This window comes from Budorcas taxicolor, chromosome 21 (genome assembly GCF_023091745.1).
Source record: "Budorcas taxicolor isolate Tak-1 chromosome 21, Takin1.1, whole genome shotgun sequence".
Lineage (NCBI taxonomy): Eukaryota > Metazoa > Chordata > Mammalia > Artiodactyla > Bovidae > Budorcas > Budorcas taxicolor.
Window position 1 is genome coordinate 35,727,899 of NC_068930.1, and position 13,892 is coordinate 35,741,790.

At 38.0% G+C, this 13,892-nt stretch overlaps 1 protein-coding gene across 1 annotated transcript in view; it reads right to left on the reverse strand.

Moving 5' to 3' along the window:
• The window catches only part of SCAPER (S-phase cyclin A associated protein in the ER), a 353,763-nt gene that overhangs the window by 195,530 nt on the left and 144,341 nt on the right, over positions 1-13,892 (reverse strand). Inside the window, exon 21 of the mRNA XM_052659727.1 lies at positions 6,734-6,860. Within this exon, the coding sequence (XP_052515687.1) occupies positions 6,734-6,860 (127 nt within the window). The remainder of the gene's footprint in view (positions 1-6,733; positions 6,861-13,892) is intronic.

Here is a 13,892-nt window from a genome sequence, read left to right on the forward strand (position 1 = left end):
TCTTTGAGTCTAGGCATGTATGGAATAGCCACAAACCTCAGTTGGTGAGAAGCAGGAAAGAAAAGGATGGGGTGAGGCTGAGTTTCTACTTTTCTATCTTCTATAGTTTTTTGTTGGTGGAATTTTGCAGGATGAACTTCAAAAGCACCAAAGCATGGCAGAGTGTGCTATAGGTTATCACAAAGTCAATTGTGATTTGACATCTCTCAATTCAGTTAAATTATGAATGCTGTCAGCTATGTGGTTTACTTATTGAGGTTGAAGAGACTTACAGCTGAATCCCTATTTAAATTTGGCAGGATTCTAAAAAAGTCAGGAAAGGCAACTGGACAAAATCCATGTCCAATCCATCTGCTTAAACTGTTTACTTATAGTAACAGCATACAAATGTCTCATGTTACTGATAAACCACAGAAAGCTTGTGGGATGCTGTTACTATCCAAACTTAAATGTCATGTTCAGTGTGGCAGAGTACTGAGAAAGTCAATGCAAATACAAATCACATTTACTTAGAACAAATTTAATACAATGGCAAGAATGAGGAGAGTGCCTTTGCATATATAAGAATGTTTTAAAAACTCTTATTTGAAATAATTAAACATTTGTGCAACAAAAGTGTCTTTGAAGCAATTTAACTTGAACTTTCAGTGTAATTTTTATTGTGAAACATACCATATAGAAAGCCAGAAAAGAAAAAAAAAGAAAATACATAACACAATCTGAAGAGTAATTTGAGTATAACATCATCATCTGGTCAAGAAAAAAGAAGAATCTGGAAACCCCTTAGGTAAATCTCCCTGATTATACCAAGCACTCTCCTCTCTGGACAATCATTATCCTGATTTTTATGAGAAATACTTCCCAAATCTTCTTTATAGTTTTACCACCTAGGTATACACTCCAAAACAGTACGGTTAGCTTTGTCTGTTCTTGAAGTTCATATAACTGGAACTGCTGCTGCTGCTGCTAAGTCCCTTCAGTTGTGTCCGACTCTGTGCGACCCGAGACGGCAGCCCACCAGGCTCCCCACTGGATTCTCCAGGCAAGTACACTGGAGTGGGTTGCCATTTCCTTCTCCAATGCATGAAAGTGAAAAGTGAAAGTGAAGTCGCTCAGTAGTGTCCAACTCTTCACAACCCCATGGACTGCAGCCTACCAGGCTCCTTCAAGCCATGGGATTTTCCAGGCAAGAGTACTGGAGTGGGTTGCCATTGCCTTCTCCGAAAGAGACTATCTTTGCATTTATTTATTGGTTATTTAAATTTCTCCTTTTGGAATGCCATTCTCTTGACCATTTTCCTATTGGGTTGTTGTTGGGGTTTTTCTTTCCTCATTAATTTGTAGGAATTCCTTATATGCTCTGGATACTCCTCTTTGTGAGTTGTACATATAAATGTCTTCTCCCATTCTGTTTCTTTTTTATTCTTTTCTTTCCCTGGAGTCTCTTGATGAATAAAAGTTCCTATTTTAATGCAAACTTATTAACACCTTCCTTTATGATTAATGTCTTTTTTGTACTTTTCTTATCTAGGCAAAACCCCAAAGTCAAAAAGACATTCTTCTGCTATTTCCTAATTTTATTTTTTCATTTACATTTAGGTCAATCTAGAATTTTTTGTTTATGATGTGAGTTAAGGTCAAGTTTCAGTTTTTAAAAATAAGGATATTTAATCACCATAGCATCATTCACAGAATAGACCATACTTTCTCCTAATGCTTCACCCCACCTCCTTTTTCCATATATACATAAACAAATCCCCCACATGTCATGCATCAAGCATACACATTAGAATAGGACTGTTTATAATTTTCTTTTCTCCACCTTTGCTCCAACAGCACACCATCTTAATTTCTGCAGCTTTAAATAAGAGATACAAAAAAATTAATCTATGAACATGATAGATTTGCTCTTACATACTTAATTCTTTTGATGACATCATAATACAATTTTATATACTCTCCTTCTATCTAGTGGCTTTGTTAAACTTGTTTAATAGTTTATGATATCAGCTATGCTTTTTTGGGGGGCAGATACAATTTGTTAGATTAGGAAATTCCATTCTGTTCCTGGTTTACCATCATGAATTGCTTTGGTGATGACTTTATCAAATGCTTTTTAACTGCATCTTTTGAGATGATCTTTTTCTTCCACTAACATAAGCTATGACTGATTTTCCAACAATAATCTAAACTTGCATGTCTTGAATAAACCTAACTTTGTTGTTACATATTATTCATTTAACACACTGCATGATTTGGTTTGCCAAAATTTGCTTAGGAAATTTGAATCCAAGTTCATGAATGAGATTGGCTTGCACTATGATTTTCTTCAATTTTACTATGATGTCTGTGGACTGTGGATTTCTTTTTAATTTACCCTGCTTGAATTTTACTTGGTTTCATGAATCTGTGGATTGATCTATAAGTTTCAGAAAGTTCTAAATGATAATTACTTCAAATAATGTTTCTACTTCTCTCCTTCTGAGTAACTATACATATATTAGGTATTTTCACCATATATTATTTGCCTCTTACATTCTTCTCTGTATTTTCCATATCTTCTCTCCGTGCTTCAGTCAGGATTCTTTCCTATGACCTATCTTACAGTACACAAATTCTCTCTCCAGTTGGTTTATTCTGTTATTTCATCTACAGTTTTTGTAATCAAATTTCTATTTTCTTTCAAATGCGCTATACTTTTTTTAAAAAATGAATACTTATATCCTTGAACACAGCAAGCATAGTTCTAGAGTCCCTATTTGTTTCTTTCTATTGATTTTTATCCATGTTGTCTTGCCTTTTATATGCTTAACTATCTTTCTCTGCCAGAAAATATATTTTAAAATCACTTTATTGAAATAAGTTGAGGCTTAGGTTGATTATTATAATATCTTCCTTCAGAGTAGATTTTCTATTTGCTTTGGTTAGGTACCTGCAGGTATTAGCAATTCCAGATCACTTCCCTGTTTTTTTTTTTTTTTTTTCAATAATCAGGATTTCCCCAGCCACCCAGATGGCTTGACCTTTAGCTGCAGTCTGTGCAGTGACTGGCACACTTTCTGTTTACCCTCTCTCTTCATTCAGTCCTTTAAAGTCTCAAACCAAAACACAGACTTTTTGCCACTGTGTTAGCACTGACAGCCCTAGACGCTCCTGTTTCTCCTCCATCAGTTCTGCAATATTATTAAAAGTACTACTCAAGCTTCTCAACCACCTTTTTTGGATCACCAACTATACCCAGCCCCAAAATGCCATGTTCCTAGATCTTGGACCAGTAATTCTTTACTACTCTATTAGCAGTTCGGAACCAGCTTATAGTTTGTTTAGCTTTATTAACTGTCATCAGTGAGAGGACTATTCTGAATTACCTCCTGTGTCACTATTGTTAGGTCCATACCTGTAGATATTTTCAATCCTTTTATTTCCTAACATATAAAACACACAGTTTTATGATCTATGACTGGTATTTATAAAGTCTTGCAGTTCTGCTTTCTGCTTGAGCTTACTCATAATGACTTAGCTACTTTTGTGATTGTGTTTTGACTGACTGTGGCCACTTGTTCTCATAAAATTACTTCACATAAATGCCTTGAGGCCTAGGATAAAGGTGTTCTCTTCCAATTAGGATTTGCATTTCTTTCTGCCAGGTTCCTAGGCGATGCTACTAATCAATCTGGGGCTACTCTACACTCAATTCAACATTTAAAAGAGTATGGGTGTGAGAATTTGGACTGCAAGTCTACTCCAGGGCTGGATTATGGTCACCCCTTCTGTACCATGCTGAGGCACTCTCCCTGCAGTCTCTGAGGGCAGGTGAGACCGTTCAGGATTATGTCAGGGTGTGCTCCTTGGTGGCTTTAGTCCTTGTGAAGAGAAAATCTCCTATTAGATTCTATACTTGAAGTAGCGGCTTGTGGCGCAGTTTGTTAAAAAGCATAAACACACAACAAAGCTTAAAATGTTTTATTTCTGAATGGAATCAGAGAACCTAAGAAGCCAGAAGGAACGTGAGTCACACAGTAAGCACAAAAATACCCAGATCTCCTCAGTCTCCAAATCTCTTTTGTGACAGGAGCACTTTTGTGCTTCACACTTTTAATCTGTTAGCCCTAAAACAGTTCTCAGAACTTCAGAAAAACTTTCTAAGGGAAACTGTGCTGAAGCAGTAACAGAAAGCATCAGCGTGTTGAGGTCTAAACTAAGAGGACAAAGACCTGAAGATTAATCTCTCACCATTCCTCAGTGAGCGCTTGCCCAAGTTCCACCAGTCCCACCCCTGTCACTTCTAGGCTGTCTTCAAATTCTTCACTGGGTACTTGGCTTTGACGCTAATGATTTTGTTACTCCAGGCAGTTTTCCAAACAAAAAGAAATGGTTATTTATAATTCCTAGACTGAAATCATAAATACCATCAGCTGAATTACACTGAAATGTCAGTATAACTCTATGAACAGGATTTCACATAAAGTGTGTCTGTCTTGGCAAAGTAAAAAGGATTTTAGTTCTAAAAGTTGCAAAAGGATCTTATTGTAGGTAAGTTTAGACTCTTAGGTGGTCCTGCAGTGTATACTCTGAGGACAGTTTTACAGCAAGGTTCCTGACACAGACCATTTAGACTGGGAGCCAGACAACATTTTTCTCCCTCAAATTATAAGGAATCAGTGGCATTCTGGTAAATTGCCCCTTTGTGAATGAAATAACTTTACCTATATTTTCAGACTGAATACCTTTCTTACACAGATCATTTTACTTTTTCCTAAAAAATTCCGTGACTACTTCAATCTAAAACAATATTCGTAAGATAAAGTTTACATGGTAGTATCTTCAAGCAATGCCTTTTATTTCAAAGTATAAGTACCCTTTTTAAAAAACAAAAAGAAAATAATCAGTATCTGTAATTTTAAAATAATTAGAGATTTCCCCAAGGCATATAAAACCTCCAAACATTCCATCCAGTACATGCTGGACAACTACCAGTTTCTGAACGCTCTCACACTTTGAAAAGGACATGTTACATAAAAGAACTGACTCCATGTGGCTCTGTGGCCATGTCACAGTGAGTACGCTGCTTTCAGTTCCTAAAGGGGTTGTTGTTTGACACCAAAATGCAGCTGAGCACTGTCTTGTAAAGTTGGTTATTCATACGACTGAAAACCCAGTAATTCTGCCCGTGAGGCATATTGCCTAGAATAGAGCAAGCTCTCAAAGTATAGTCCTTGGACCAGCAGCATCAATGTCACTTGGGAACTTACTGGAAACACAAATTCTTGGGACCCACTCCAGATCTACTGAATCAGAAATCCAAGGTGTTTTAACAAGTCCTCTAGGTGATTCTGATGCAGACTAAAGTCTGAGGCTCCTTCCCTGCTTTAGAGAAATTCCTCTTGAATTGTTCTAATACAGAAATTGTTTGAGCAGCATGGCCCCTTACCTCTCTCCCTCTCTCCAATCACCCCCGTCTACACACACACACACACACATATCAAATCCTGAAATGAACATCTATTGTCAGGAGAATGATATAAAAAATTGTAGTACAAATACAATGTAGTACTCACTGTACAACAGAGAAAATAAATGAAAAATAGCTACATTTATAAGCTTAAATAAAACTTAAGAGCCATAATTTTGATTGAAAAAAATCAAGAAGTCTGCAGTGTAATATTTTATAAAGGCCAAATACAAGCAAAACAAAATAATATATTAATTAAATATATATTTATGTGATAAATCAATAACACTATTTTTATAAAACAAAGAAAGGATACCCCTTTAATTCTATACAGTATTTCCTGAAAGGGAGCAGAGGCAGGGGGATAGGGTAAGGAAGGAATCCAATGGGAACTATAAATAATAAATATACTGGGATCAACTTAGTTCTTGGGTTGGTCATGAAATCATAACCCACTGCATTTATGTAATTTTTATTACATTTTTTCATATATATAAAATATAACACAATACAGTTTAAATCAAGAAAACAAAAAACTGCAGCTAATAAACAAAGATGAACATCATCTTAAACAAAAAAATTAGAAACCACCTAAGTGATATAAATTGTATAAATTGTGATATGTTCATTCAGTTAAAAAGAATTTATAAGGCATGATAAAATATTTATGATAAAATTAGCAAGACAAAATACTATAAAAATGTACAGTAAAATATTAGAAAAAACACAATAAAATGTCAATATTGGATATTACAGGGAGTTTTACTTCTTCTTTGTTCCTTTAAAATTTTCTATAGTGAATAATAAATACTTTTAAAACCATTAAGGATTTTTTAAATGGTCACTGAAACATTTAATAACTATAAGTCATTAAAGAAAACTATCAAATCTTCTATTGGAAACAGGAAGGAAACTGGTGTTTTGTGAAAATCTGTGATTTCTGAGCTTTATAATTCAAAGTCTTATATTTTCTGCCCTTAAACTGTATATCTTTATTACTCTGATTCTATTTAAAATAGAATGTCATGTTAGGAAAAATATGACTGAGAAAACTACAATGTACAGAATACATTTTTGCCACAGAGGACTTCAGTTAACACAACTAAAAACAATTTCAATATCATACGAACAAAAAGAAAAAAATATCCACCAATGGTTGACTGGCTTTTGGAAACACCAGAGAAACACATATACTTAGAGTTTGCCTTGTAGTACCATGGCCCGTCATAATGAGAAAGAAACATATAGATTATGGCCAGAGGCCAGAGATGAATTACATACCTCTTTTTCCAATATTCTAGCGACCTCACCAAGGGTCCGATCTAAAGCAGAAACCTTATTGTTTGCCCATGAGCCACTGTCTTGTGCTTGTAGTTGTTTTAGAAGATCTTTGGCTAACCGCTGAAGCCTTGGATACAAAATAAAAGAGAAGAATGACATGAATGAATTAGGCTACAATATTTCATTTTCCAGAACACTTTTAAACAAATGTTACTTTCATTATTATATTAGAAGCTGCTTCATAGAGTACCTAAGGAAAAGAAAAACAAACCACTCCTAAGGCCGGTATTACTCTATATTCACAAACACCAATCTAGTCTTTGTGACACAAAACAGACCTAGAGGACAGTACTGTTCATCCACAGGATCAGCTGGAGCAGTTGCTGCCATCAGTTTCTGCGTTACTCTTACACTAGAACAGACTTGATGATGGGGAAAGGTCAGAGTATGATGGCAGAGAAAATGAGGAGAGGAGCCTGAGCAGGTTTTCATATTTTGATGTAAATCTTTAGGGTAATTATAAGCACTGTAAATTCTCAGAATGTCAAATTCCCCATGTTCCAGTTTATAAGCAATTTGGGGATTTCCTGTCACTGCTGATGTCATGTAGACAACAGAGCATTTGTTTTTACTTGCTTTTCACCAAGAATAACACGTAACACACCTGGGGCTTCCCAGGTGGCTCTAGTGGTAAAGAGCCCGCCTGCCAATGCAGAAGACATAAGAGATGTGGGTTCAGTCCTGGGTTGAGAAGATCCCCTGGAGGAGGGCATGGCAATCCATTCCAGTATTTTTGCCTGGAAAATCCCATGGACAGAGGAGCCTGGCGGGCTACAGTCCATGGGGTCGCAAAGACTTAGACACTACTGAAGTGACTTAGCATGCACAAAAATAACACATATTTCATAGGATTCTTTAATAAGTGGACTGCATTAATGCTTCTTTAAAGCCTTTACTTCTTCTGTTTCACAGACCTCATTCTTTGAGCAATCTTCTCCTCCTATCCTGTTACTCGCCTGAGCATCCTACCAACAGACACTCACCAGAGACCATCCTAGATCTCTCCACTTTCCCCCTATATGCCATTTCCCTGTTACCCTACTTCCATTTTTACCTATGACTGGTTCCACTGGCCTTCATTATAATCACTTCCTTGTAAACGTGTGGTACATTCCCTCTCTGTTGTTCTGTTACTCTTACAGCTAACCCCCAGTTAGGGTAACAATCACCAACAATTATTTAGTGGGCCAGGCATCCCTCTCGGTGTCTTGCAAACATAAATTTAGCTGGATTAGTGAACATCTGCCAGCTGTTTCCATTTCTGATACTGAGAAAAACTCATACCATACAAAAGACTGGTATGACTATGGCTTCAGACTCTTACTAATAAGTTTGTCCAAGTCTGCTCACTCTTGCACTCTTCCACAAAGACTTCATATATTGCTCCATCTCCTCATAATTCCACTCTTTTCCTTCTCCCCCTTGCTTTCATATAAGAAGGTTTTACATTTCATAGAGAAAATGGAAGCTACTGGAACAAGGAAATCCTCACTTTCTGCCGAAAATCTATACGCATGTGAGCATTTCACCCATACTCTCCTTTATTTTTCCTATTACAATCGAGGAAGACGGATTCCTCCCATGTAGGGCTAATCTTACCACACTGGCTCTATATGCATGAGGTCTTTCTGCATCTAAATCCTGCTTTCCCTGTTTCAGTGTCTTTGCAAATGCTCTTTTATTAATTCCTTCTGAAACACTTGCCCCACCTCCAGAAAAATTCTATTCTTCCCTAAGTTCCTAGCTCAAACACTGCTTTCTCTGATCTATTCCTTCAAGTCACTATCACAAGTCTCTCTCACGCAGAGATTGACAACAGGATTTTTGGTAATGACGGGAATGTTCCATACCTATTATGTACAACCTGGTGGCTACTGACCAAATGTACCTATTGTGCACTTGAAAGACAGTTAGTATGAATGCAGGACTTAAGAAAAAAAGTAACCATTTTATTTCATTTATTTTTGGTTGTACAGGGTCTTCATTGCTGCGCGTAGGCTTCCTCTAGTGGCAGCAAGTGGGGGCTACTCTCTAGTTGCGGTAGCTTCTCCTTGTGGTGGGTTCTCGTTTCTAAGCAGGGTCTCTCAGTTCAGTTCAGTCACTCAGTCGTGTCCAACTCTTTGCGACCCCATGAATCACAGCACAACAGGCCTCCTTGTCCATCACCAACTCCCGGAGTTCACCCAGACTCACGTCCATTGAGTCAGTGATGCAATCCAGCCATCTCATCCTGGGTCGTCCCCTTCTCCTCCTGCCCCCAATCCCTCCCAGCATCAGAGTCTTTTCCAACGAGTCAACTCTTCGCATGAGGTGGCCAAAGTACATGAGCTTCAGCTTTAGCATCATTTCCTCCAAAGAAATCCCAGGACTGATCTCCTTCAGAATGGACTGGTTGGATCTCCCTGCAGTCCAAGGGACTCTCAAGAGTCCTCTCCAACACCACAGTTCAAACGCATCAATTCTTTGGTGCTCAGCTTTCTTCACAGTCCAACTCTCACATGACCACTGGAAAAACCATAGCCTTGACTAGTCGGACCTTTGTTGGCAAAGTAATGTCTCTGCTTTTCAATATGCTATCTAGGTTGGTCATAACTTTTCTTCCAAGGAGTAAGCATCTTTTAATTTCATGGCTGCCGTCACCATCTGCAGTGATTTTGGAGCCCCCCAAAATAAAGTCTGACACTGTTTCCACTGTTTCCCCTTCTATTTTCCATGAAGTGGCAGGACCGGATGCCATGATCTTCGTTTTCTGAATGCTGAGCTTTAAGCCAACTTTTTCACTCTCCTCTTTCACTTTCATCAAGAGGCTTTTTAGTTCCTCTTCACTTTCTGCCATAAGGGTAGTGTCATCTGCATATCTGAGGCTATTGATATTTCTCCCGGCAATCTTGATTCCAGCTTGTGCTTCTTCCAGCCCAGCGTTTCTCATGATGTACTCTGCATATAAGTTAAATAAGCAGGGTGATAGTATACAGCCTTGATGTACTCCTTTTCCTAAGCAGGGTCTCTAGGACTTTAATACATGCAGCACACACGCTCAGCAGTTGTGGCTCACAGGCCCTAGAGTGAAGGAGCTTTGGTATGAAGAACTAATTTAACTTAATTTTAATAAGTTAAACAGCCATGTGTGGCTAGAAGCTATCATACTGAACCATGCAGAAGCACAACATCACCCTTATGAGAGAGGGCTGTTGTGGAACCACTCACCATCTTATCCATAGCACCGCTACATAAGTACACTCTAGAAGTACTGATACATGGTCTAAGAAGAAATTTCTTCTTTATACTAATCTTAGTAATATCCATAATCTCTATGTTACGAAATACTTTCATGTATATGATCTTATTTGTCCTCTGAAAAACATTATCCATCCCTGTTTGAATGCTAGGGCTTAGAAAGATGAAGTGACTTTCCCAAGGCTTCATGGCTAGTAAATGCACTATTGGAACTAGGAACCTATGCCTTTCATCTTCAGATTTCATGCTTTATCTACACACCATCTAATCAATTCAATAAGAAAATTTTATTCACAAATGAATAATATCCTAGAACACAATTTCATCTATTTATATAAAAATCTTTAATTCCTCAAAGAATACAATACCAACTGCAGTTCAAAAGGCACTTGTGAACTCCAATTTAAATCTAAACTATCCATATGGAGTTTACTTTGATAAGTCACAGAACAAATACAAACTCTAAAATCAGAAATACCTGTGCTTAAATTCTGGCTTTATGTAAACTGTGGGGAGGTTATTTAAATACTCAATCTCAATTTCTTCAACTTAAAAGTGGAGATTATATATACATATATTTTTTTCTTCAGAGCTTGTGAAGATTAGAGATAATTAATGTAATGTACCTAACATCATTCACTAAAGTAGACATTGAATAAATAATCAATAAATAATCAACTCTTATTACTACTTGCTGACAGAAAGTCTCAATCTAACATTTCGAGAATATCAAAAAATACAAAAATAGACTAAAAGCAACATAGTCCTTTTCCTCCTAATCGAATGTGGGCTAGAGTCCCATCCGATTAAAGTAACTGACCTTATCATGTGGACGAATATTGGCAGCAAACTCCATTGTGTGACAGATAAGTAGCCACTTCAGCTCTTGGCTGAATAAAGCCTGCACACCATGTAACTAAATATCCAGCCATGGCAACAGATGCATATGAATCTAGCAGTACTCTTACCAAGAATGCTCACATTCCACTGAAAACCAGGGGTATTTAGAGAGGCACAAGGACCATTTTAATTCACAGAATACAAGAGGCTCATATTTCACCCTGAGGTAAATCAAATCTGGGACTCATATGAACCTACCCTTCAAGGAAGAATGCCAAATGAAGGGGATGCTGTGGTAACATGAGCTAAACCTCTGCTTCATTCCTGGCCTCCACCAAGTACCACAAATAACATAGCTCCTCTCAAGAAAAAAAGCACTCGATTTTGATTCATACTATAAATAATGATTGAATGTCACAGGACTCAATTCCTGAAAGTTATAGTTTCCTTACAGGGCAAGAACAGGAGCTGTTTAGAGGGTGCAGTTTTTTAATACAGAAACTGCTATTTGTGTAAATTCTGGCAGATAATTTTTCTAGCATGAAAAGAAAAACTAAAGGCTTCGTAATTCCTACCCCAGAACATGAGAAGTATCTGACAGGTAAATGGCTTTGTGGAGAATTTTTTAAGGTCAGATATTTTCTTCTCAAAATTTGAACACATTTTAACAATTCTCAGTTCAACTCTGTTACTGGTGAATGTAAAATGTAACAGCTCCTCTGTAAGGAACCCTATCTTTTATCACAATAGAGTTTGGGGAGATTCATTAGGGTCATTGGGAAGATATACAAGTGTAAGAAGGGAAACTAGGTCCATGTTAGGAAATAACATTGTTCTTTAGTGTGATGGGCAGGAAGACATAAATATATTAACTTCCGTTTTTTCTTTTAAACCTTCTCTATTTGAGAGGTACACAGTTTAAATTTAAGGCTACAGGTTCCCCTTCCATTTTTAAATTATATGCCTAAGCCTGTATTTCTAAATGTAAGAGTTTAAGAAATCCTCATATAAAATGAAAAAAGCCAGTGTGCATATATTGCCTCCCATATGGAACATCTTTCATTGTTGCCTCCAGCATCCTTTCTTGTGAATAAAGAACCCATCTACCCTTTCAGGGAACTATGTCATCCTCACACTTCATATTGATGTGCTCAATGCTATCAAGGTGCTGCTGTTCCCAGGCCCTCACCCATAGTGGAAAGATCTAGAAAATGTGTGTACATTATTTTATATAAATAAATATAAAATATATGTAATTAGATATACAAAAAGATGATGCCCGAGCAACAGGGCTTTGAACTGTATAGGTCCATTTATACAGATGTTTTACACTATGTGTGTACCACAGGATTCATGGTTGGTTGAATTTGTGAATGTAAAACCTCAGAGGAGAAGGGTTGACTGTAAAAGTTATAGGCAGATTTTTGACTGCTCAGAGGGTCAGTACCTCTAAACCCCACTCTGCATTGTTCCAAGGTCATGTGTGTGTGTGTGTATCCCTACAGTTTACATCTATATTTATTTCTACATATATGTTGGAAAATACAAGTTAAAACTTATATCCACAATTCCAATTCATCACTGCAGGATTTTCTGTTCTCCTTGAGTCTAATTTTTAACTCTCTTCTCTAACAGTGAGCAATATGTCTTCCAACGTCCTTAATATATTTACTTATGTGAACAACATATCACCCATACATGTCCTGACATACCCACCTGACATATCACCCATCTTTGTTTATACACACTATCATCTGCCTGCTTGGCTCTGACTGCCCACACCGGTCTCCTCTGCTCTTCTCACCCATGCATGGGTTTCACAGCCTTTACAAGGCTCCCCTGACAGACTGGGCAAGGATGACAGTCCATGGCTCTGCCCTCCTCACTGGGCTCTGATTCCCCACGCCAGGCCATGGTGTCCTGCCCCACACGGAAGCTCCCGTACTCTGCTCGGCTCTGAACCTTCACTCCGGGCCGCCCCTCCTTGGTCCACTCAGGCTCTGACAGCCACCCCTCTGCCCCCGCTGCATCCAGTCATCCAGCCCATGCAGATGGCTGCTTGGTGGTGCTCTCATCTAACAATAATAGGACTGAATTTTTCTGGAAGGGGGAAGGGAAACTGGAGAAAGTCCTTTTCATTTATTAAATAGAATAATTTTATAAGGAGACATGTCTTTCCATCTCCTTTTTGGTTCCCTATTTCAATCAGTTACAATAATTAAGTTTTTTGAGAAAAAGGATGACTCTAAAGTTTTAGATGACTTAATGTAAGGATGGACCTGCCATTTCTTAAGATAAACAGAAATAGGAGGGGTAAATTTTGGAAACAAATTTTAGGAGTTGACCTTGACACATGTTCACCTGAGGCATTCAAGTGAACAGAGAGACATCGAAGTGGAAATGCTAACATGAAAGCTGGATATTGTATAATGGAGTTCAGGGGACAGGTCTGGATTAGAGACATGAATCCATCTGGATACTAGTTGTTTAAAGTCATGAAAATAAATGAGATTACCAACAGAGTAATTCTGTACCTGAACTCTCAGGACAAAGGCATGCTAATGTCTGAGCTCAAAGAGGCAAGAAACAATGAGGCAACGGGGAATGAAGAAGAGCAGTTAGTCAAGTAAGAGGAGAATCCAGAGAGCTGCAGAACAGACTATTACATTAAAGGTCCCCCTTGAAGTATATCTTGCTGCTGCTAAGTCACTTCAGTCGTGTCTGACTCTGTGCGACCCCAGAGACGGCATCCCAGCAGGCTCCCCCGTCCCTGGGATTCTCCAGGCAAGAACACTGGAGTGGGTTGCCATTTCCTTCTCCAATGCATAGCCATGACTTAACAGTCTCCTCATACAGTGACTAAGGACTTGACAAAATGACTTCCCTTGGCCAATGAGACATCACAAGCAGAGGCCTGATCTGGCCTGATATCCCCTATCACTGATGAACACTATGCAAAAACACTGATGCAAAAACCCTCAACAGAACAAGCCGAACAAATTCAACAGCATATTAAAAGGAT